The sequence below is a fragment of the Chinchilla lanigera genome, unplaced genomic scaffold (genome assembly GCF_000276665.1).
Source record: "Chinchilla lanigera isolate Chin_1 unplaced genomic scaffold, ChiLan1.0 scaffold00119, whole genome shotgun sequence".
NCBI classification, from domain to species: Eukaryota; Metazoa; Chordata; class Mammalia; order Rodentia; family Chinchillidae; genus Chinchilla; species Chinchilla lanigera.
In genome coordinates this window covers 685644-712180 of record NW_004955520.1, presented here as the reverse complement: position 1 = coordinate 712180, position 26537 = coordinate 685644, and the positions used below count along the sequence as shown (strand labels likewise).

The 26537-nt window shown below is 36.9% G+C and overlaps 1 protein-coding gene across 16 annotated transcripts in view; it reads left to right on the top strand.

Annotated features, from left to right (window-relative positions):
- Dnah14 (dynein, axonemal, heavy chain 14) overlaps nucleotides 1–26537 on the top strand; it is a 317770-nt gene that overhangs the window by 23630 nt on the left and 267603 nt on the right. For 14 of the 16 annotated variants that reach the window (XM_013507034.1, XM_013507036.1, XM_013507035.1 and 11 more), the window contains 3 exons: nucleotides 22099–22243; nucleotides 25216–25347; nucleotides 26076–26326. In XM_013507034.1, the coding sequence (XP_013362488.1) occupies nucleotides 22099–22243; nucleotides 25216–25347; nucleotides 26076–26326 (528 nt within the window). Of the gene's footprint in view, nucleotides 1–22098; nucleotides 22244–24298; nucleotides 24552–25215; nucleotides 25348–26075; nucleotides 26327–26537 lie in introns of those variants that run through there. The other 2 variants (XM_013507046.1, XM_013507038.1) reach the window with 2 other exon arrangements.

Below are 26537 nucleotides of genomic sequence, written 5' to 3'. Positions count from 1 at the left end.
CTTAGACTCGGGTTTTCCGGCGGTTTTTGATTTATATCTAGTTTTCCCCGTTCTCAGACATGGGCACTTGTGTCATTTGATGGCCGACCGTCTGATCCAGTGTCCCCTTGCAGTTCAGGGCACGTGCACAGCCTGACTCAGGTTGCACTGGTGTGGCGATCCTGGTCCGTGATCTATGTCCCCAGGTAATTTAGGGTACAGGCATAATTCAGACCCAAACTGCAGGATCTACAGTTTGTGAACCACCTGAATCTATGTCTCCAATCAGATCATGATACATAGAGGAACCAGCTGCAGCCCAGATGGGTATCGGTTACAGACTTTCCCAGCCTTCGACTAGCTAGGGGGTCTGGGCGAAGGCAAATCTCAGACTCAAACCGCGGGTCAGCGCCGTTTGGAGCACTCGCTCACTCGGCGCAGGGCGTGCAGGGTTGAGAGTCTGTTTGCCCCACCCACAGCCAGAGAAGACCCTGGGGCTTCGGAGTGTAAACCTCCTCTCTGCCGCGGGAGCAGGGAGGCCAGGACTCCATCTGTAATGGCGGCAGGGTCCTGGTGCGTACGCACTGCCCCCAGGGAGTGGCTGGGAAATACCTGGCTCTCTCCGTGCGTTGCAGCTGGGAACCGTGGCGGTGTGGGCGAGCACAGTCTCCCTGGAACACTCCAGGCTGGCATTTTGGTTCTAGTCACCACAGGGCCCCACACAGATGCGCCTCGGCCCAGATGGTTATCTTGGTCTGGGGTTTCTCGTGGAGGGCCTGTGGAGCAGGAAGGTCACCCCATGGACCTGCAAACTTTAAAGCTGGGTGGAGGGGACCATGGCTTGCTGGATTCCAAGACTGCAGGTTCTAGAAGGAAACCACTTATTTAGAAATACAGATGACTTCTTCCCTCCCATTCTTTTTTATTTTTTAAATCCTTATTGGCTTCTGTCCCTTAACCCTATCCTCTTCTTGTTTCCCTTCCTGTATGAACATTTTCTTTCTACTTCTTAATGTCTGTCCTCCATTTTGGTCCTTATTTACTCTTTGGGTTTCTCACAGAGGAGAAACAGTGCAATATTGAAACATGCATGTCTGAATTCACTTAAAATTATGTTCTCAAGGTTCATCCATTTACCTAAAAATGCTTCAAGTTTATCCTTATTTATGGCAAAGCAGTACTCCCTTGTGTATAAAAAACACTTTGGCATGATGCTTTTAACTATTTCAGGAGGATATCTAGAAGGGGAATATCTGGGTCAAATGGGACCTCTGGTTTTAGTTTTTTGAGGACTCTCCAAAGAGATTTCCATATTGGTTATACCAATTTACACTCCCACCAATAGTGGAGCAGAGTGACTTTTCCCCCACAGCCCCGCCAGCATTTGTTACTGGTTGATATCTTGATAACCGTTTTTTCTGGAATGCAATGGAATCTCACTGTTGTTTTAATTTGTATTTTTCAAATGACTAGTGATGTTGAACATTTTCTCATATATTTGTTTGCTGTTTTGGAGCAGAATAGAAGATGCAGAAACAGCTTCAAACACACTCAGCTACCTTATCTTTGGCAAAGAGGACAAACACCTTCACTGTAAGAAAGACAGCCTCTTTAGTAAATGATGCTGGGAAAATTGACTTTCCACATGCCAGAGATTAAACCTAGACCTCTGTCTCTCACCATGCACTAAAATAAAATCAAAATGAATCAGAGATCTAAATATTAGAACAGCAATAGTAAATCCACTGGAAGATAGAGCTTGTGAAGACATGGGTGTAGGTAAAGATTGTATGAACAAAATGCTGATTCTATAAGAAGTGTTACAAAGAATCAACAACTGGGATAACATCATATTTAAAAACTTCCAATAGAGTGAGGAGATAACCCACAGAATGGAAAAAAAATCTTACCAGGTATTCCTCAAAGAATTAATATCTAGAATATATAAAGAACTAAAAAAAATCAGACCCCTCAAATTTAAAGACCCAATCCAAAAATAGGAATCAGAGAGGAAAAGACACTTCTCAGATGAAGAATTACAAACAGCAAATGAAAAGAAATATATAGAGGAATGTTTGAACATAGTTTTCCTCCCTTATTTATTTTTTTGGTGTTTGTTACTGATGTTTGATGTTGAACCTATTTTTCCTCGTTTTGTTTCTTGTTTTTCTCCATCCCTTTTCATTTTTTTTTTACTTTAATATTTTTCTTTTTTCCTTTAGTTTTTTATTTCCTTTCCTTTTTCTTTTTTGTTCTTTTCTGTTACTTTCATCTAACATTATTCATTTCATTGGCAGGATCATTTATTTCATTGAAAAGCAGACACTAACTAGAAAGTTCCCCATACTAGCAACAACATCTTCCACTGTAATCAACCCACAAGCCTCAGCACAGAAAAGAAATAGAAACATGAGACGATAAGGCAACAAAATGCCTTCCAAAACTCCCAGCTCCCTCAAAGCTGGTCCATGGGGCACCAAAGGGGAGGAATCAAAAGCCACAAAACTGAGTTATTTGAAAACATAATGGAGGAGATGAAAAAAAGATCAATAAATTGGTCAGCGAGTTCAAAGAAGATATAACTAAACTGTCCTAATAAAATAAACTGGTTCTAATAAAATGATCAGTGAATCTACAGAAGAAACTAATAAAAAGCTACCAAGCTAAATAAAGCAATACAAAGCATGAATATATAGCATAGAAAAGAATTAAGGTCCATGAAAAGGTACCAAACAAACTGAAGAGATTAAAAATTCTATTCAAAGTATGGGCAGTAGAAGTGACCAATGTGAGGAAAAATTGTTAGAAGACAGGGCTGGTGTCTATGATCAGTTAATGAGAAATGCCTTAAAAACAAGAGAACATTGAAAGTAGATCCAACAGCTGTTAAACAAAGACTAAGATTAATTGAAATTAATGAAAAATCAGGAGACAACACAAATTGCATTAAAAAAGCTATCTACAGAAATAATTGCAAAAATCTTCCAAATATGGGAAAAGAATTTAACACATAAGTAAGTGAGGCATATGGATCCCCAAATAGCCACAACTGGAAAACAAAACCTCTCCACAATACATCACAGTTGAAATTCTAGCAGTCCAACACAAGAACAGAATTTTAAAAACTGTTTAACAATGGATCATTTATCATGGAAAACCCACTAGAATTACAGCAGACTTCTTAGTACAAACCTTATAGGCCAGGAGAGCTTGGAGTGAAGTGTTTCAAGCTCTAAGAGAAAACAACACCTAATCCAGACTGACACATCCTACAAAACTTTTTAAATTGATTGAAAAATATCTCTGTGACAGCACCTAAAGAAATTCATGACCACAAAGCCAGCACTCCAGAAATTTCTCAAGGATATCCTAGAAAGAGAAAAGGAAGTTACAAAATATCCAATAGGATGAATATACTACTTGGGTGAACAGTTCAGTAGAAGGGAAAGACATGGAATGAGCAACAAGAAATTACTGCAATGGCAGGAATAAGTCAGTACCTTTCAGTAATAACTCTTAATGCCTCAATTCCCCAATCGAAAGACACAGATTAGCAGAATGGATCAAGAAACAAAATGCAGAATTCCCCAATCAAAATGCAGAATTCCCCAATCAAAAATTAGCAGAATTCCCCAATCAAAAGACTCAAATTAGCAGAATTCCCCAATCAAAAGACTCAGATTAGCAGAATGGATCAAGAAACAAAATACAGTAATATGCTATTTAAAAGAAACACGTTTAACCCAGAAAGAAATTCATAGACTAAAAATCAAAGAATGGAAAATAATATTCCATGTAACGGGAACCCAAACACAAGCAGAAATACCTATTTTGTTTTCATAGTGGACTTTTAGCCAGAACTGATCAGAAGAGGCAAATAAGCACAACTCAACAGGAAGAGATAAAAATTATAAATATATATACATCAAACAGTGGCACACACAGTTTCATAAAACAAATACTACTGGACATAAAAAAGACCAGATAAGCAGCAATACAATTATAGTGGGGTCCTCAATACCTGACTATCACAAATATAGCAACTAGACAAAATCAAAGAAATCCCAGAGTTGAACCAAATCTTCAAACAAATGAACTTAATAGATACCTACAGAGTGTTCTACCCAACAACAGAATGCATTCTTCTCAGAATAGGAAAAGAATAGGTCAAATCATCATTATTTGTAGATGATGTGATCCTCTGCATGGAAGACCCCCAAAATTCCGCCAAAACACTCATAGAATTAATCAGCAATGCAGCAGGATACTTAACAAAAAAAAATCAATAGCATTCCTATACCCCAATAATGAACCACTGAGAAGGAAATTAGGAAAATACTACCACTCATAATAGCATCAAGAGAATTAAATATTTAGTAATTAACCTATCCAACAAAGTGAAAGACCTCTACAGTGAAAGCTACATTACCCTGGAAAAGGAGATCAAAGAGGACAACAAGAGAATGAAAAGATATCCCAAATTTTTGGTTAAGAAGTTCTGAAATTGTCAAAATGTCTTTACTTCCAAAACTGATACCTAGATTTAACACAATCACAATCAAAATATCAACATCATTGTTCACAGAACTAAAGAAAAAAAAATCCTAAAATTCATATGGAGCCAGAAATGACTCAGACTGGTGAAAGCAGTTCTGGGTAACAAGAGCAAAGCAAGAGGTATCAAAATCTTGGATTTAAAGTTATATTACAAAACTACAATGGTAAAAACAGCATGGCACTGACATTAAAACAGACGTGGATCGATGGAACAGAATAGAGGAAGCAGAAACAACTCCAGGCACATACAGCTATTTGATCTTTGACAAAGGAGCCAAAAACATACATTGGAGGAAACAGTTTCTTTATTAAATGGTTCTGGGAAAATTAAATATTTATATGCAAAAACTGTATCTAGACACTAAAATCAAAATGGATCAATTATATAAATGTTAACAGAAATAATCTTTTGGAAGATAAAATAGGTAAAACTCTTGAAGTTAGGCAAGGACTTTCTGAACAAAAACCCAGTGGCACAATAAATAGGACCAAGACTCAGTAAATGGGATCAAATAAAATTAAAAGATTGCTGCATAGCAAGGGAAACAGCCAATAGAGTGAAAAGACAACCTACAGAATTGGGAAAAAACTTGGCAGTTATTCTTCAGACAGAGGAGTGAGTAACATCTCTAATATCTAAAATATAGAAAGAACTCAAAAAAATTAGAACCCCCCCCCAAGTAAAAGACCCTATCAAAAATGGGTAAGTGAGATGGATACTCTATAGAGGAAGTACAGAGTACATGGAGAAGTGCTCAACATCACTGGCCAGTAGAGAAATGCAAATTAACACTGAGCGTCCATCCTACCCCAGAAAGAATGGCCATCATCAAGAAATCAAATAATAGTAAATGCTGGCAAGGCTGTAGGGGAAGAAAACCCTTCTCACTATTGTTAGTGAGAATGTAAACTAGCACAACCACTATGGAAATCAGTATGGAGATTCCTCAAAAAACTAAAACTAGAAATTCCATTTGACCCAGTTAGTCCCCTTCTAGGTAACTGCCTAAAGGAGTTAATGTTACAGTAATATGTGTATGCCCATGTTTATAGAAGCACAACTTACAATAGCTAAATCTTAGAAACAGCCTGTACACCCATTGACTAGGTAGAGAAAATGTAGTATTCACATATAATGGAGAAGGATAAAAGTTGAATCATTTATAGGAAAATGGATGCCCCTCAAGACCATAATGTTAAGTGAAATAAATCAAATATACAAGTTTGAATATCACATTGTTTCTCTTATCTGAGAGATCAAAACTATAAACAAAATAAAAGATAATCAGAAGTAGGGAGATAGAACTTTCTCAAATGGAAAGGAGATCAAGAGGTAGAGGAAGGGAGAGGTCGAGGAGAGAAGGTAGATGAAAAGAGTTGAGATCTGTTATGTACATATACTGACTCGCAACAAAAAATGTAATCATTGTATAATACAAATGTGTACTAATAAAAAGTAAAAACTGCAAAAATAAAGCAAAAACAGTAATATAGAAGCAGATATGATTTCTTGTCCCTTTAGTGATAGGAAAGCCATGTCCTGTTGTCACAATTAAATTTAACTCATCTTTTTCTTTTCTGGTGCTGGGGGTTGAACCAGGGCCTCCAACTTACTGAACTCATGCCCTACCACTGAGCTACACATCAGCTTCACAGTGTGCCTTCTTTATGTTTTCAAAGATACTTAAATACTTACTACATTCCCCAATGTATTTTTCTCTGGCCATAAATGCTTCAGGGAACCTGGTGAGTTCGCTTGGTTACTTTGTCTTACTTTTGCTTCCAAAAGGAGGAATGATTAAATCACTCAAGACAGGTGACAGTTAACCCTATTTTGTAGTAGCAGAACAGCCACGTGTTTTCTTTCCTGTTGTTTTTATTAAAGTTCTTATTTTCCTATAATTTTGGATTCAGATGTAGTTGTGAGCATACAGAGATCCACTGTACCGTTCACCCAGTTTCTCCCAAGATGATAGCAGTTTTCAAAACTAGGGTACATTATGGAATCAGGATATTAACATCAACATAGTCAAGACACTGATTGTCTCTGCCACCTCAGGGTCTACTGTGTCGGCCTTTGAAATCTGAACCCAATTCCCTTCACTCTACTCTCTGTGCAACTTGTGGCTACCACTCACCTCTTCCCCATTTCTACATATTAGTCTTTTCATGAACACTCTTACCACAAGTAATAATAAATGAAGAAGATGAGAGGAAATTTTGGAGCTTTATTGCATGGATTAAAGTGATGCTTCAGAGATCTATGCTTATCTCCAGACGTATCAAGTTGTATGCACTAAATATGTACAGCTGTTAGAATGTCAGTCATACTTCTATAAAGTGGTCTTTAAAAGTAATAAAGATGAAATTATATAGTAGATAGCCTTTGGGACTGACTCCAGCAGAACTCTGAAGGTTCCTTGGGGCCACTTCTTATGTTACTCGTTCCTTTCTAACTCTCAGTAGCTTTCCGTGATGTGGATGGACCGACCGCACACTTTGTTTAAGTGCTTCGCTTAAACACTGAAGTATACCTAGGTGTTTCCTAGTTGATGGCTTTCATAGAAAGCTGCCACAAGCATTTGTGCTGAGGTTTTGGGAACTCAGGTTTTCTTTCCTCTGAGGTAAATGCCCAGAGTTAGTAGTTATATGGTAGTTGCATGTTTATTTTTTAGAGAAACTGCAAAACTGTTTTTAGTTTTTGTTCCCACCAGACAGGTTTGAGTTTCTCAACATCCTTGAAGCCATTTGATGTTGTCACCATTTTTTATTTTAGACATTATCCTAGATGCATGGCAATATCTCATTATGGTTTCAGTTTGCATTTCCCTGGTGTTGAATATCTTTTTCATATATTTATGTGCCATCTATGCATCCTCTTTGGTGAAATGTCCCTTGTCTTTTCTCTGGTTTTGAATTGAATTGTTTTTTACTGATGACTTCTTAAAATTAGTGAATGTTGTTTGTATAGAATAGTAGATTTCACTTTGGCATACTTTGACATTCCACTTTGGATTGCACTTTAACATACTTTGATCATCTCCTCCTTCTGTCCCTTCCCCCTTTCCACTCCACTCCTCCAGTCCTCTTCCTCTAAGGGTTTCTCTTCTACATTCATGTCATCTCACTTATTTAAATTTGAAAATGATACTTTAAATATCTTCTGAAGTTTCGGCTTAGTGGTCATGAATCCCTTTAGTTTTCACTTAATTTGTAAGATCTTCATTTCTCCAATTCTAAAGGCTAGCTTTGGTATCTACAGCAATTACTTTCTTTCAGAGCTTGAGGTACATTTCTCATGAGCTCTTGCCCTTCAAATTTCTGCTGAGAAATCTACTGTTATTCAGGCAAGTTTGCTTTCTCACAGCTTCCAATATTATTTCTTTGCTCTTGACTTTTGACATTTTAACTATGAGATGAAGTGGAGAGGTTCTTTTCTGGTCACATCTGTTTGGGGTTCTGCATGGCCTTTGTACCTTGGTGTGCCTATCTTTTTCAAGGTTTAGGAAATAGTCTGCTATTATTCCACTGAGTAAATTTTCTGCGTCTTTAGTCTCTATCTCAAGACCCTTTTGTATTCCAAAGATTCTTAAATTTGGCTTTTAAATGTTTACATTGATTGGAGTTATTAGGATCCTGTACATGGCACATATTTATTCCTCTCATTGCTCCTTCCCCTCTTCCTCACCCTTCCTCTTGTTCCCTTAGGCCACTTTCCTGTTGGACAAGATCTGTTCCCCTGTCCCTTTCTATCCATCCTTTATCATTTCTTTGTTTGAACTATGCCTTTATCATTTCTTTGAACTATGCCTTGCTCAAATGAGAGATATCATACAGTAATTAAACTTGTGTGTCTGCTTTCTTTCACTCAGTATTGTATTTTCCAGGTGCATCTGTTTTCCTACATATCTGTCATTTTTTATAGCAGAATAGTATTCCATTATTAGTATTCCAAAATGTGCATACCACATTTTGTATATCCATTCATCAGTTGATGGCTATACAGGCTAGGATTTAGCTATGACTAATTGTGCTGCTATAAACATTGGCATGCATATATCACTGTAGTATGCCTTAAGCTCTTTGGGGAAGAAACCTAGCAGAGGAATAGCTGGATCATATGGAATTTCTAATTTCAATTCTTTGAGAAATCTTCTTACTGATTTCCATGATGGTTGTGCTAGTTTGCATTCCCATCAGCAATGCAGGAGGATTCCTTTTTCACCACAGCCATGACAGGGTTTGTTATTGTTTGATTTCTTAATGCCATTTTTTCTGGAGTAAGACAGAATCTTGGCATTCTTTTAATTTGCGTTTTTCTATGTTGAACATTTTTTTCATATACTTGTTAATGTTATGTATTTCTTCCTCTGTGAAGTGTCTGTTCTTTTCTCTAGCCCATTTCTTGACTGGGTCTTTAATTTTAGATGGTTTAATTTACACAAGTTCTTTGTATATTGTGAATATTAGTCTTCTGTCTGAGGAATAGCTGGCAAAAATTTTTCCCCACTCAGCAGGTTTCCTCTTCACTCTGCTGCTTGATTCTTCTGGTGTACAGAACCTTTTAGTCTAATGTAATTTCATTTTTTGATTCTTACTGTTATTTCTTGTTCAGTTGGGGTTCTGTTGAGAAAATCCTTTCCTATACCTATGTCTTCAAAGGTTTTACCTATTTTATTTTCCAGAAAGTTTAATGTTTCTGTTTTAATGTTTAGATCTTTGATCCATTTTGATTTTAACTTAGTACACAGTGAGAGATAAGGGCCCAGTTTCATTCTTTGGCAAATTCCCAAACCACTTGTTGAATAGGGTATCTTTCCTCCAGCATATGCTTTTGGAACTTTTGTTGAAGATCAAATAGTTGGATGTATCTGAGGAGGGTTTCTGTATCCTCCATTCTGTTCAGTTGATCCACGTGTCTGTTTTAGTCCCAGTACCATGTCATTTTTATCACTATTCCTTTGTAGTATAGCTTAAAGCCAGACATTGCCAGGCTGCTTGCTTTGCCCAAAAGTCCTTTCAGTATTTGGGGTCTCTTCTGGCTCCATATGAATTTTAAGATTGTTTTCTCTAGGACTGTAAAATATGCTGTTGGTATTTTGATTGGGATGCTTTGAATCTATATAAAAATTTTGGAATTATGGACATTTTGATAATATTGGTTCTGCCTATCCAGGAGCAAGAGACATCTTTCCATTTTCTGATGTCCTCTTTAATCTCCTTTTTCAAAGTACTGTAGTTTTCTTTGTAGAGATCCTTCACTTCCTTGGTTAGGTTAATTCTTAGATATTTCATTTAGTACTTGAAACATTAGCCAGAACAATTAGGCAAGAGAAAGAAATGAAAGGGACACATATGGGAAAAGAACTCAAATTATCATTATTTGCAGATGACATAGAAGACCCAAAGAACTCCAACAAAAAGCTCCTAGAATTAATTAACAATTTCAGCAAAGTAGCAGGATGCAAGATCAGCACACAAAAATCTTTAGACATAGCTGACATAGCTGTATTATAAGTTTTGAAATCAGGAAGAACGATTCTCTCTTCTTTATTCTTTTACAATATTGTTAAAATAACTCTAGTTATTTGTCTTTATGTGTATATTTTATAAGGGTTTTGTCAGTATCTGTGGGAGACCACCATGCTGTTTTCTTCTGAGAAACAAAGTCCTTGCCACAACCTGTCCCTGACCTCTCACCTTCTTTACTAAGCCATGTAGAGCTGGCTATATTGAAACAAATGTTCCTGGCAGTAAAGATGCCAGCCTTACATACGTCAAAACTATCTGTGCATTGCTAGTTGGAGGCCTCTGTGCCTGGTATGACTACAAAGTTTCTTTTCCCTATGCTCTCCTTCAGGACCTCCACCCACCTTCCTGATTGATACCAATAAAAACCATGAGATTTTGGAGACAATGCCTTTTGTTCCACAGAGAACATTGGGCCATCCCAGAGCTCCTCAACTACAGAATATTCTCTGTCTTTCTTTTGTCTTTGTGTGCCGTGTTGTCAGATGGGTTAGAATGATAGTCTAACCCACCCAGCAGGGGTTTTGTTATGTATCAGCTAATAATCTTGGAGCATATCTGTTGGCAACAGATTCTCTTGCTTTTCCTTTGCCCAAGAATATTCTTTATTATTTTTATTTATTTACTTTTAATTTAATTAAATTTATTGTTATAATTTAGGTACACATAATGATCACATTCATTATAGGGAATTTGTACCGGTACATGATATATCTTGATTCATCTTTTTTTCCCATTCCCTTCCCCTTCCTTCCACCGGTCTTCCCCTCATTATTCACACAGTTTTGTTTCCATTTTACCCCCCCTTTTCTCCTTTTTTCCTTTCCTTTCATTTGTCCTTTTGCTCCTCCCTAGTTCTCCTTTGCTTTTGAACAACTTCTTACTATTTCACAGTATCTTTTGTACATTTTGCTTCTTATTTACAATTTGTTTCTCATACCAGAAAGATAATGTGTTATTTACACAACGTGTTCCATTTGTTTCACTTGTAATGATGGTCTGAAGGTTCATCCATTTAGCTATAAATATCTCAACTTTACCATTCTTTATAGTTGAGTAACACACAAGTATATATGCTTTTTAAAAACTACATTTTTAAATCCATCAGTTTGATGGGCATTTGGGTTGTTTCCAAGATTTAGCTATCACAAACTGTGCTGCTATAAACATGAGTGCACATGTATCACTGCGATATGATGCTTGTAATTCTTTTGGGAAGATACCAAGAAGGGAAATAGCTGGGTCAAATGGGATATCTAGTCCTAGTTTTTTGAGGAAACTCCATACCGATTTCCACAGTGGTTGCACCAGTCTGTACTCCCACCAACAGTGGAGAAGTGTTCTTTTTTCCCGACAGCCCTGTCAGCATTTGTTATTGGTTGTTTTTTGGACTGAGATAGAATCTCAGCATTGTTTTAATTTGCATTTATCAAATGACAAGTGATGTTGAAAATTTGTTATATATTTATCTGCCATTTGTACTTCTGAGAAGTGTCTATTCATCTCAGATACCCATTTTTGGACTGGGTCTTTGAATTTGGGGATTCTGATTTTTTTTTCAGTTCTTTATATAGTCTAGATATTAGTCCTTTGTCTTAGGAACAGCTGGCTAAAATGTTTCCCACTCTGTGGGTTGTCTTTTCACTCTGTTTGTGATTTCTTTTACTGTCCAAAAGCTTTTTAGTAAGATGAGATCCCAGTTGTTGATTCTTTGTAGTATTTCCCGTGCAGTCATGGTTTTGTTCACGAAGTCTTTGCCTACACATATGTCTTTGAGTTGTACCTATTCTCTCTTCCAGCAGATTTAGTGTTTCTGTTTTAATATTTAGATATTTGATCCATTTTGATTTTAGCTTAGTGCATGGTGAGAGACATGGTTCTAGTTTTAGTTTTTGGCATATGAAGAGCCAGTTTTTCCAGCACTGCCAGAGGTTGATCAGTACCCGGATACCTGGAGGGAGGGTGGAAGATAAAGAAAGACAATCTTTAATGTACAAGGGTACCATGAGGAACCTGTCTCTAGTGAATAGGCACATAAATTTCAGTGGTTGGCTTACTTTTATTAGCAAGTGAGGAGCACAGGAGAGCAGGTGGTGGCCTTTGACTGGGGTAGACAGGGAAAAGTTAATAGAAAACAAGTTTTTCCCTCTGCCCCAGATGCCTGTGTCCTTCACATTGTCCTCAGCAGATGTTTTCTTGCCTTAAGAGTACTGCAGAAATGAACCTTCTCTTGCAGCCAGGAAGTATGACAGTCTTCCACATACTTCTGTTCCTAAGGCAAGGTCACACTGGCCTCAGTCACATAGCCTGGTCCCCAGAATGGTAAAATGTTTCATATTCTCTGGTCCCCAACAATTCCCCCTTTTAGTTTCTGTAATTGTAAGAGTTTAAATAGCATCTAGGCATTGTCAGGTTTGGTGTCCTCTGTAGCAGAGTAGGCACACAAATGAAAGACACAAGCATATTAATGTAATCAATCTAGTGTAGAATCCAAAATAGGGCTTGAGGTAATTCGACTGATCAAGGTGATCAAAAGTATTTGCAAACTCGTCCCAATCTTGAATTTGCTCAGTGAAATTATGGCTTTGTTGAGACATAGATAATACTTCCTTTTGTTAGGCTTTTAGGTCCATAGAAATATTACTGTGCATAGCAGCCCTTATGTGCTTTTTTATATGTTCCCAGAGGTGAATAGATTGATTGTAAGGTAGGGGAGTTAGGGATACCCTTGAGATGTTTAATATGCCAAAGTTGAAAGAAAGAGGATAAAGCCTTGCCAATGTATGAGGGTATCAGTTTTGATTGTATCAGTTACTCCCATAGCAGCAAAAACAGATAAGCAATGTTGTTGAATATGTCCTACCATTTTGCCCCTGTGGCAGGTATTGTAAATTATGTGAGACTTAGTATCTATAGAGACAGGAATGCATTGTAACCATCCAAAAGATGGGATGTGAGTAACATTCATTTGCTAATGAATGGGATGAGGAATGTGTTGGCAGGTAGGACATGACAATTTTTCTAGCTTGTGACAGAGATAATTGAAATTCTTTTGTTAGAGCTTTGCTATTTTGATGATGATAGGAATGAGACTGTCTTGCTAAATCAAAGGAGGTAACATAAGGCACCAGTGAATTGACCTACTGATTGCCATAGGCCAAGGGTCTCGGTAAATGGTGATGCACGCCTGTAATCCCAACACTTGGGCGGCTGAGGCAGGAGGACCATTGTGAGTTCGAGACGAGCCTGTGCTACAAAGTGAGCTCAAGGCCAGCCTGAACTACATAATAAGGCCTTGTTTCAAAAAAACGACACACACAAAAAAAGAATAGGACCTAATATGCCCAATATAAAATGTGTCAGAGTGACTTTGAATTGTCCTTTGTAACCTAATAAGCAGATTAAACAAGGGAAGGTCTAGATTAGCTTTTAAAGTAGCACTTTCCAGCTGTTATTTAAGAATCACTACATAAGCTGAATCACTAATGATATTTATGGGGTCAATTTAGTAAGTTCTCTAATCTATAAAATGGTGATAATTTTTATCTTTGAGCTGATAGCCCTGGGGTAAAAATGACGTGTTGAAAGTCCTTGCTCCAGATAACCACCTTCCTGTTAGAGGAACCATCTGTAAAATAGGTTGATTACATGAGGAATAGGCTCTTTATACATGGATGTTTTAGAAAAAATTGGAAGGTGGGGTCATTAGGAAAGTGATTATTAATGTGTCCTATAAAATCAGCAAAAGCAATTTGCCAATAAGTAACAGAACTGAATATTGAGATTACTCCAAGGTCAAAATAATCAGAGAAGGTCAATTCCAAACAATTGATTATAATGAGTTCTTCTGACTAGTACTATTTTTATCATCTGTTCAGTATATAAAGGTAAGGCTTTTGTTATTTGACGATGAAAGTGCAGCCATTCAATGGGAAATAATAGAATTATAAAACTCTTGAAAGCCCAGTAGGGGAGCATGGGGTGTCTAAGACATTTAAAATGAGAAGTTGATGATCATTAACTAGATATACTTGTCACTACTGTAACATTTTTTCTACCAGTTGTAATTCCTGTTGTGCTTTGGGAGTTAACTGCCATGGTGAATTGATCTGAAGGTCACCCTATAGGATATTGTAAAGGTGTTTTAATTGGTATGTAACAATACCTAACTTAGGCCAAATCCAGTTAATGCACCCAATAATTTCTAAAAATCATTCAGGGTTAGCAAAAAATCATGTCTTATTTTGTCTTTTGGTGTCTCACCATCTGTTCTGTAAGTAGGATCCCTAAATACAGATAAGGGCTGGAGGTCTGTACTTTATCAGGAGCTACATAGAGATCATGACTCTTAAGATATCTCTTGACTATAGCAAACAAAACATGTAGCTGTGCTTCTGATGCTGTGGATAACAATATGTCATTTATATCATGGATAATATAAGTCTGAGGATATTTCTGGTGAGCAGGCAGTAAGGCTTAATTTACAAAATGCTGGCATAGCATGGGGCTATTCATTATTCCCTGAGGCAAAACTGTTCACTGATATCTACTCATGGGTTCCTTAAAATTGATACTAGGTACAGAGAAAGCAAAACATTAACAATCAGGTGGGATTGCAAAAAAGGAATATTTTAGATCAATTATAATCAGCAGCCATTCTCAAACCAATTAATATCTCACAATAATTTTTGGAAATCATTTAAAGTTAATAAACAATTGTGTCTTATTTTTATCTTTTGGGATTCTACCACCTGCTTTGTAGATGGGGTTCCCAAATACAAGTAAGGCCTAGAAGTCTATACCTTATCAGGAGCTATGCATAGACCACTACTCTTAAGATTTTTCTTAATGGTGGGAAACAGTATGTAGCTCTACTTTGGATGCTGTGGACAACAGTATGTCATCCATATAATGGATAATATAAGTCTGAAGATATTTCTGTCAAGCAGGTATAGTGCTCAACTTACAAATGTTGGCATAGTGTGGGGCTATTCATTTTTTGAGACAAGACTGTTCACTGATATCTACTCATGGGTTCCTTAAATTTGATACTAGGTATAGACCTGAAAGATTTTTACTTTATTGCTGTAAAAGATTGCTTTTATACAGTCACATGACTTAAAGGCCCAAATGTCCAGGAATTCACTACAACTAGAATTTCTCCTTCATAATCAGAGTCAGTTGTCCCAGGTACCCTGGTAATGCCCTATAAATTTAAACTACTTTTCCCCATAATCAGTCCAACAATATCCTCATATAATGATCCCCATATTCCTGTGGATATTTTTTCTGGCTTATGCCCCCCAATAAACATTACTCTTTGAGCTGCAGGGAGATCTAATTTTGCATTTTCCGGTGTTCTGAGAGTGAGGGAAGTAACATCCTATTGATGACTTAAGATGGACTGCCTGAACTGGAAAGGCCCCAGTTGTTTGAAGGGCCCAGGGATGATTCCTGTTTTCCATAGGGAAGTGCCATATTTATGATATTTGGAACAACAGTTCTTCGCCCAGTGATTTCCTTTATTGCATCAAGGGTAGACTGCGAGCTCGATTGGTATTCCCTCCCACAGGGAGGTGGATATTTGCCCCCTGACTTGGCTGGAGCAATACATTGTTTATGAACATGTCCTGTTTTCCCATGATTAAAACATTGAATATTGACATTTTTGTCCCTCCTTGTAAAATTTTATTGCAGCAAAGGCACTTATTTAATTGAGTGACCTGTGGAGGCCAGATGCAGAGACAAGCAAGTTTATTAGGGGCTGGCAGTGGGCACCCAGTATATGACTGAGTGCCAACCCTGAAGGGCAGGAGGGGAGGATAGTTATACAGTTCCAGTTCCAGGTCTAATACTGGGTCTATGGGGGGGCTGCTGATATGATTTAGTGCAGCTATAGAAAGACTACAAAGCACAGGCTTAGCTTGTGACAAAGGAACAAAGGTGTTTGACATTTTATATAGGGGACAAGCAGTCTTATGACAGAGCATGGGCTGGTATCAGGTTAGGTAACTATGACAACATGTACAAGAAACAAAGAAGCTGAAACTTAAACTTTAAAATGGCACTAGAACACAAAATGGTGTTGGTTTAGTTTTCTTTCCCCTATCAACTTGACATAGCTGGGTTAAGATTGAACTTTTATAAGATTTGGTTCCTACATCTTGACAAGCTTTTAAGTAATTTCCGTGATTTTTTGTGGCCCTGAACACCCTAAGGGCCTGTTTAATGTCTGTGTTTACATTCTCAAAAGCCAGTTGAAGCATGATAATTTCAGCTGCTGTGAATGAGGGATCTGTGGACTGCCTCCTGTAATCTAGTAAGTAATTGAGCATAAGTTCCTAAGATCCCTGTAAAATATATAAAAAAGGACTGAACTGGAGTACTCTCTTTGGGAACTCTAGCCCATACCTATTCATCATCAAATTTATCTGGTTGTGTTCTTTGTTAGTATAAATGGATAAACTAATTGTTGTGCAAGATCTGCTTAAGATCGTGTTCCTAGCAGCATATCTTCTGTGATTCCTGGTCTTCCTGCTTCCCTATTTCTGCCTGCCTGTTGTACTGCAAGCTTTTGTAGTTGAACATTAAAATGAAAGTATTGGCCTGCCAAGAGACAGGAATGGGCATGGTGTTTAATATCTTGTAGGGTTAATGAAGGGCTCCCAAAATGGATCCAAGAGTTCCAGTGTAAAAGTTCCTTGGACTCCATTATTTATTATACTCTGTTTCAATTCTTTTAAAATTTTCTATTCTGTCCTGTGATGTTCATGTATCATTTGTTGAGGATGATTTGGGTCTTGTTTAACAATGAAAAGAAAACAACAAGGCCCAATGAGTCCTCAGCCATCATAGCTTGCTAAATAAGTTGCTGGTACTTAGATAAGCAAGGATGGCCCATGCTAGCCTTTGGGAATTCCAGAAGTGTGAGCCATGAAAGAGTATCTTTTTTATGATCATTTCCCTTTTCCTCGTTAGAAGGAGCAGTAGTAGATGCAGTAACCATTGCAGAACACAGAGGTCCCAATATGGATTTCACCCAACTCTACATTAAAAGTGTGTATGGGGCAATCTCTTCTCCACTAGTATGGGGCCTTCTCAAATTTTTGCCACTCTATCCCAATTCTCCATGTCCAAATTTCTTGCTTGGGGAAACCATGAGTTATACTTCATAATATCTTGCAACGTTTTTGAAAGGGAATTGGTACTGACTTGAGCCCCTGCCCGTTTCAACAATATGCACAACAACTGCACATATCCTTGTTCCCTTCCTGACAAATTCTGCCTCATTATTCCACTTAGAAAAGTTTTTCTGCAGCGCTGCTACTTTCTTTCACTTCTATTCATCCAACTCTAAAATTGTCCCACAGAATCCCCCAACATCTACATCATTACTTCCCTCTCTGGTGGGCCTTCCCCTCCAAGTCTCATGTTCTCTGATTGGCACCAATTTCCAGGGGCTGATCAGACTCCTGGATACCCGGGTGCAGGGGGTGATGGAGAATAAAGAAAGACAAAAGACAATATTCAAGGTACAAAGGGGCTGGGAGGAACCTGTGTCTTGGGAATAGACACACCCATATCAGTGGTTGGCCCACTTTTATTAGCAAGTGATGAGTATGGGAGAACAGGTGGTGGAGTTTGACTGAGGTAGACAGGGAAAAGTTAGTAGAAAACAAGTTCTTCCCTCTGCTACAGATGCATGTGTCCTTCACATTGTCCTCAGCAGATGTTATCTTGCCTTAAGAGTACTGCAGATGTGAACCTTCTCTGTGCAGCCAGGAAATATAACAGCCTTCAGCATACTTCTGTTCTTAAAGCAGGATCATACTGGCCTCATCCGTGTACGCTGGTCCCCAGCGTAGTAAAATTTCATATCCCCTGGTCCCCAACACAGCATCATTTATTAAAGAGGCTGTCTTTCTTCCAGTGCATATGTTTGGCCCTTTGTCAAAGATAAGATGGCTGAGTGTATTTGAAGTTGTTTCTGCATCTTATAATCTGTTCCACTGATACTCAGGTCTGTTTTGTTTTTTGTTTGTTTTTTTTTTTTTGCCAGTATCATGCTGTTTTTAACACAGTAGCTCTGTAGTATAGTTTGAAGTCAAGGATTGTGATGCCTCCTGCCTTGCCTTTGTTGCCTAGAATTGTTTTTTATATTCTAGGTCTCTTTTGATTCCAAATGAACTTTATGAATGTTTTCTGTAGTTCTGTAAGGTATACTTATGGTATTTTGATTGTATTAAATCTGCAGAGCAATTTTTGGAGTATGGCCATTTTCACTATGTTAGTTCTTACCCAAGAGCCAGGGGTGTCTTTCCATTTTCTGATATCCTCTTTGATCTCCTTTTTCAGAGTACTGTAGTTTTCAATGTAGAGATCTTTTACTTCCTGTGTTAGGTTGATTCTAAGGGGTTTTTTAGATGCTATTGTGAAAGATGTTATTTTCCTAATTTCTGTCTCAATGAGTTTGTTGCTTGTGTACAGGAGTACTACTGATTTTTGAGTACTGACTTTGTATCCAGCTACACTACTGAATGTGGTTATCAAATCCAGAAGTCTTTTCCTGGCTTTTTGGGGATCTTCTGTGTAGAATATCATGTCATCTGCAGATAATAATAATTTAACTTCTTCCTTTCCTATCTTTATTCCTTTTATTTCTTTCTCTTGTCTTATGCTCTGGCTAATGTTTCCAGAACTATATTGAATAAGAGTGGTGATAGTGCACACCCTTGTCCTTTTCCTGATACAGTGAAAGCTTTCAATTTTTGACTATTTAGTATGTTGGCTATTGGTTTGTCATAGATAGCTTTTATCAGATTGAGATAAAGACCATCTGTTCCAATTTTCTGTAAGATTTTATCATGAATGGGTATTGGGTTTTGTCCAATGATTTTTCTACATCTATTGAGATGATTTTATGATTTTTGTCTTTGGCTCTTGATATGGTGTATTACATTTGTTGATTTGCATATGTTAAATCATCCCTGCATCCCTGGGATGAATCATACTTGGTCATAGTGTATAATCCTCTTGATGACTTGCTGCATTGTGTTTGCCATTATCTTATTGAGGATTTTTGCATTTATGTTCATTAGGAAAATTGGCCTGTAGTTCTCTTTCTTAGTTGGATCCTTCTCTGGTTTTGATATCAGGTAATATTGCTGCCAGGAATGAGTCTGGGAGTACTGCTTCACTTTCAGTTTCATGAAAGAGTTTGAGGAATAACAGCATTAGATCTTCTCTAAATTTCTTGTAGAATTCATCAGTGAATTCATCAGGACCTGGGCTTTCATTTGTTGGTAGGTTTTTAATTACATTTTCAATTTCATTGACTGATCCTGGGATATTTAGAATTTTTATACCTTCTTGATTCAGCTTTGGTAATTTGTATGTATCTAGGAATCTGTCCGTTTGTTATGTGTTTTCCATCTTATTAGAAGAAAGGCTCTTGAATTAGGTGTTCATGACCTTCTATATTTCTGCAGGATCTATTGTGATTTCACCTTTTTCATTCCTAATTGTATTAATATTAGTCTTTTCTTCATTTTGATAAGTGTGGCTAAGGGTTTGTCGATTTTATTCAATCCTTCATTTTTAAATTAAAATCCTTCAATTTTATTCAATTCCTTCATTTTGATAAGTGTGGCTAAGGGTTTGTCGATTTTATTCAATCTTTCAAAGAAGCAGCTCTTTGATTTATGGGTTCTTTGTATCTTTTTTTAGTCTCCAATGTGTTAATTTCTGCTCTGATCTTTATAATTTCCTCCCTCATATGAACTTTTTGCTTAGTCTACTCTTTTTCTAGAAGTTTGAAGTTCAACATTAAGTTGGTTATTTGTGCTTGATTTATTTTCTTGACATAGGTATTCACTGTTGTATATTTCCCTCTTAGGTCTGCTTTCATTGTGTCTCATAAGTTTTGGTATGTTGTATTGTCATTATCATTTAATTGTAGAGACTGTCTTAATGTCTTATTTAATTTCATTTGTGACCCATTGGTTGTTCGTTCAGTAGGGTGTTACTTAATTTCCATGTGTTTGTGGAGTTTTTGTGGCATCTTTTACCATTGATTTCCAATTTTATTGCACTATGGTCTGATAATATGCATGGGATAATTTCAGTTCCTTTGCATTTACTTAAGCATGTTCTATGAGCTAGTATGTGGTCTATTTTGGAGAATGTTTCATACACAGCTGAGAAGAATGTGTATTCTGATGTTGTAGGGTGGAACACTAAGACATTTAGACATCTTCCAAATCCATTTGTTTACAGATTTGATTCAGTTTTGATATTTCTTTGATTTTCTTATCTACTTGATATATCTATTTGTAACAGGGATTGTTAAGTTCCCCCATTACAACTGTGTTAATGCTTATTAGATTTTTCATGTACATTAATATTGCTTTTATATAGTTGGGTGCTTCTATTTGGTGCATATATCTTCTTGGACTTTTCTCTGACCAATAATGTAGTGAACTTACTTAACGCTTTTGATCAGTCTTGGCTTCAAGTTCACATGTCTGCAAATTGAATAACTACTCCTGTTTTTGTTGGCTTTCTGTCACATGGAGTATTGTTTTCCATCCTTTGACTTTCAGTCTATAAATTTCTTTTTGAGTTAAATGTGTTTCTTGCATGCAGCATATTATTAGATCTTGTTTCTTGATCCATTCTGCCAGACTGTTCTTTTGATTGGTGAATTGAGACCATTTACCTTAATGGTTATAACTGATATGCATTGGGTTATCCTTGTCATATTCTTTTCCTGGTATTGGTTCCTTGTATTTCTTCTTTTTCTTACCCTGCCTGGTGGCTTCTTTCTGTCAGTGTTCTTGGAATTGTACTCTTTGTTATCTTTCTAGAATATCTTTCAGAACACTTTGTAGAGCTGGCTTGGTGGTCATGAATTTCTTTAGTTGTCCTTTGTCATGGAAGTATCTTATTTCTCTATTAATTCTTAAAGACAATTTTGGTGATAGTTTTGTACATCAGTCTGGGTTGAAAGTTGTTTTCTTTCAGGACTTGAAATACTTTGCTCCAAGCTCTTGCTTAGGGAACTTCTGTTCCCAAACTCATTTCTCTCTACAATTCTGGCTGGAACTGAATTGGACAAGAACCCAATCAAATTTCCCTATAAGGTCAACATTGAACCTAACCATTGAATTTGATTTGGTTCTCATCCCACTCAGTTTGTGACCAGAATCTTGGAAATAATCAAGTTCATGAATGAGGTGCCACTGGCCTCTTCCTCTTTGGCATCTTCCACTGCTCTCTATTTCCCAGATTCTGTGTGTTGAGCAGCTTTCCTCCACCATAGACAGTCCAAGAGAGAGACCATATGGGATGAAAGCAGCAAGGCTGTAGGGGTGGGGCCACCTAAACCCTCTGGAACTCATCTCACCAACATGCCCTGTATGCTTGAGATGGAGATATATGACTTACATTTTGCTTTACTTGGTCAAATTCTCCAGTTCTCCCTTCTCTTCTGCCTGTTCTTTTGTCCTCTGGTTCTTCCTTTCTGTGATTTCCCATTGTTGTTAACAGTGGCATGTCTTATCTTTATGACCATGGTTAAATTAGCAGAAAGGACAGAGAAAAGAAAAGGGCCTATCTTTTTTCCATTTTAACTTCTAGGTGGTTGGAAAATTTCAGACCCTGTCTCCAAATGGTCACTTATGCAAGTGACTTTTTCCTGTAATTAGAGGTAAATTGAAGAAATTCAGTTAGATTTAATAAGTTTAATACATTGAGGATATATGCCCCCTTTTAGATAATACTCCTTGATATTTTAAATTAGGATTCAGCATTGTAATGGAAAAATATCACTTTGCTATCCACACTCAACACAGCTAGTGCCTAGTCTTGCCTACAACATTATCAGCTAAATGTAAGCATCGTTATCATTCAATTTGTGCCCAATGCAATACATATTAATTACAGGCATATGAACTAAACTACGCTAGATAGCTCTGAATTCCTTTTTAAAATTTTTTAATGAGATACAAACATGTGGAAATGTTTAACTTTCAGGTCATTTTTATATGATCATCTCTTTTGGGCTGATGAGTTATTTCAATCCTGTTTGCTTTATATAAGAGGACTCTGTGAAGATGCTGTTAATATCAGTAGTTATAATGAACATGTGGATAATTCCTCTGCTATATTTCTTGTGAAGGTAGGTGGGGTTACCTTCTACAAGCTAATGCTAGCATGTAGAAATCTGTTAGAACAAAGAAGTATAGACTTCTGGATTCACAGGAGAATTCCTTTGGAATTCTCCTTTTGGTGTTTTGAAATTGCTACTCAGAATGTGATTTCCTCAGAAGTCAATCTTAATCGTTTGCAATATTCCTTAGAAAGAATTTCTATTTGACCTAATTCTATGAGATTATTTTCAAGTGTGTCTCTAAATACGTAATGTTATTTATAAATAATTATCTCTAGTACATTATTAATAGTTACCAGCTATTCTTTTCTCAGTGTTGCATGTCAAGACTTACTATAAGTTGAAACTCAGATTTTTGTTAAATTTATGAATTTTTCTTTTTCAGCTTTGTAGAAAAGGTGATCATCTTCATTGAATGATTTAGTTAAATTTGTATGTAATAAGTTTTTAGAAGGAAAAACTAATCTTAAGTGTTTAGTGTACAGTTGAAACAGATTCCAGCTGATTTTATTTCACTGACTGGGAGAGAGACATTGAAAATTAAGATTGATGAAATCACTTAGATTTAGAAATAGAAAGGGGCTTAGACAAGTTATAAATTTGACAGAGCTCACATGCAATTAAGAGCAACATTGTAAATTAACATCTTATTTTTAGAATCCATTAAGTATAATGATTGTTCAGTATTCTTTGAGTAGATAAATAAAACCTAATGAAGGAAGGTGAATTAGCCACTGTAGACAAAGTATAGCTATATTGAGACTATTAATATTATTTTATATAGCTATATTGAGACTGTTAATATTTCAAAAGAATGAACTCAACTTAAGTCACTGAGGAGTACTTTTGATATGCTTTTCATGTAGAAATAAACAAGTTGGGGAGCTGTCATATTAGATTGTTTTATTAGAGGCCGACAAGATGTATGCATCCCTTAACTTAATGAATGGGAAGACAAAGGAAATTTTAGAAAGTCTCTGTGTCTGTTTCTCAGCTGCTGATGGATGAAATGTCAACAGTGACAGAGAACAGATGTTAGGACTATACTAGAAACTTTTGGCCCAGTACATTAAGAGGAAGAGAATAAACTTTGTCAGCCAATATATAATTATTTGTTGATTGTCTATTATATGCAAATTATTGTGTGAAGAAAATGAATAAAAAACCTTCTATTGTCAATCTGCTTGTATCAGAAAAAATAATTCTTTATGTCTAAAAATGGTAAATCCTAGAGGTAGTTCCTTGCTTTGGTAATCATTCTAGCTAATGAATTAGGAAAATACAAGCCAAGGAGTGTTTCCTGTCAGTATCACTATTAAAACTGTAGCCATGCTGCAGAAATTCAGAGAAAGCAAGGCTTCTCTTTATTTGGGATCCTGACTTTGACAAAAGAAGTAAGGAATTTAAATGTGAATAAGCTATTCAATAAGTTTGATTAGAAGGCAGGTTGGATCATCACTGGCAGGCCAAGAATAATAGAATAAGGGGAAATGGGATGGGCTCCTCCCCAAGGTGTTGGGCACTCCTGTGGGGCTGTGAGGATAGCAGTGTGCAAGACCAGGAGCCTCTGTGACTGGCAGCGGGCAGGGAGCAGGCTCAGCTGGAGGGCAGCAGATTCCCAGTTCAGAGCTGGTCCTAGAAGGCTTGCATCCCCAGGGTGCACACTGTGAGGAAGACTGGCCATGAGGAGCCAAGGAGGAGGTAGCTAAGCTGTAAATGTGAGAATGGAAGCTCCTGAAGGCCCTACCTCAACACACATGTTGCCATCAGACTACACCCTCACCTGCCGGTGTCTGAACTGAGTTCTGGAGAGGCCATCACTCAAGCATGCACACAGAATGAGGCCAAATAGATAATGTCTCTTCTTCAAAGAGTAAACAGTTGGTTTTACTAGGAAGTATTTTGGGTCTTGGTGAAATTGTAGATATTTGTGTCCCATCCTTTTCCCTGGAGAAGGCAGTAAGTGGTGCTGGTAGTCTACAGGATTAGCAAGTCTCTCCTATGATTCTTAGGTCAGGAAAGTCCTGAGAATTGCTCCTCAAAACAGCTGCTGAAAGTTTCTAAGCATGGTATTTGAGGAAAACTACTGTGATGCTGATTCATTGAAAAACTCTTAAGTGGAAAGATACTAGGGCTAAAGAATTCGTGTACTACTAAAATAACCAACATGAGAATAAGGCCTTCAACTAGGACCGTAGCAGTGAGGACAGAAATGAAAGGAGATTTCTGAGACTTTGCTTGCTGAAACACTGAGGACCTGGTGATGAGATGTGGGACCAGAAGAGGGAGAGATCCAAGAGTAAAGCCAAATGCCAAGGTCAGAATAACGCTCTTTACTCTGTTTGCTTAGAGTTTGAGCACAGATTTATTGATAGTTACAGTGCATCTGGGGATAAAGTGGTCTGCATGTTTATTGATGAAAATATACTGTGGCAAGAAACAGTGTAGGAAAAATAAGAAAATGTTCTGAGGAGGAAGGATGGCATGCATGCAGGACCAGACAGGAATGGATAGAATAGCTGGCGGAAATTTCCCCTTGCTGGTATTTGGTAAAATGCCAACTAAAATTTGCCTTATTTCTATTATTTAATTTTAACCTCTTTATCCTGCACTTAATATCTTGTTTTTGACAAATAATTGGGAATTGAAAAGTAAAAATGATTTCGGCGAGTTCTCCAAGTTCATAGATATTGAAAAACACCTTAACTTTAAAATTTTTCTGTTTCAGATAATCTGCCATGACTTAAAATACTATTGTATTTTTTCTGGTTTTTTAACCAATATTTAGATTTAACTATGGTATTTAAATTTGAAGAATATATAAAGGCATATAGAACATAAAGTGTAAAGCACATAAAGCGGAAATTATATACCATGTTCTTCTTTATGACTTGAAAAGTTGCATAAATATCTTCTGTCTTTGTTGTTGTTGTTTATGAGCTTTGCTTTCCAACACTCAGAATTTGCTATCATTTAATTAGCTGGATAGATTTCGAACATATTCCCTAGATGAATTTTGTGAAGAACAGTTACAGCAAGCTACTCAGGCATTAAAGCAGCTTGAGGATATCAGGGATAAAGCAATTTCAAAGATAAAAAGTACACTTTTAAAGGTAATTCTTGAATTATATTCTCTTGGTTGCTATATATTAACTGAAGAATTGCTTCAGATTTTATGTCTGGAAATAAGTGTTGGAAATGGGGAGCAGAAGACAAAGGTGGCTAACTAACAAACTTCCTAGGACTATCTATTTACTATGTGCAGGAACTTCTCTAGTTGCAACACAAAATACAAAGAATATATATACAGGGTATATATCTACATATATATATGTAGGAGCACATAAATATGCATATTTATATATACACAAGTTCAAGATCCTAAAAAACTAATTTGAACTGGCATGTAGGGGGAAATGTGGTCAATTGCAAAGTTCAGGGTGTTTATAAGATAAAGGAAAGCCCACTGCTCAGGAGAAATATAACTAAGTGAAACAAAACTTCACAAAGAGTTTATGAAGAAGATTCACTAAGATAATGAACATTGTTCTCAAACATTCTTACCTTATCTGCTATTGGAGAAGGTCCTTCTATGTAGGAACACATAGATACTTAGTAGTATCATCTTTCTTGTTTGGCTTCTAAACTTACCTGCTTGTGAGACACCAAACTTCATAAGCTTCAGGACACATAAATTTCTCTCTTTTGGTCTAATGTTTGAATACAGTATAAACATGAAGTAAAATTTTAATGAAAGTTTTGATAAAGTTTAAGCTCAGGCTATAACAATACTGTACTAACACGAGCAATCCGCATGTTCCACCATTACTTCTTAAACTAGGTTGCGGAAAAGAAAGATGTTAAAGAGTATTTTGAGTCAAAGCTGCCTGAAAATGAGAAAACACATTTCAAACTGCCTAAATATCGGTGTTTGTTGGAAACAATTTCCAGGTTTCTCATGCTAGTTGACTACATATTTCAAGAACTCATCCGTCAGCTAATGAACACTGCAGTCACACTACTTTTGGAATTATTCAATGGTTCTGCTAACATGCCATTTTCAATGGAAAAAAAGAATGAAAATCTGATCAGGTAAATCACCCTTTTTGACTACTAAGAGAAGTTTATGATCATAATTTCATAATGTATTGCTACTTGTGGAGGAAATATCCAGTAGTCCTTCTTGTAGCAGAGTATTTGTATTCATTTTTGCAATTAAGTGAACTTATTATTCGGTAGTACTTTAATATTGTCCATAAAATTTAAGAAAATTTCCCAATTTTTTCCTCACAATTCTGCATAG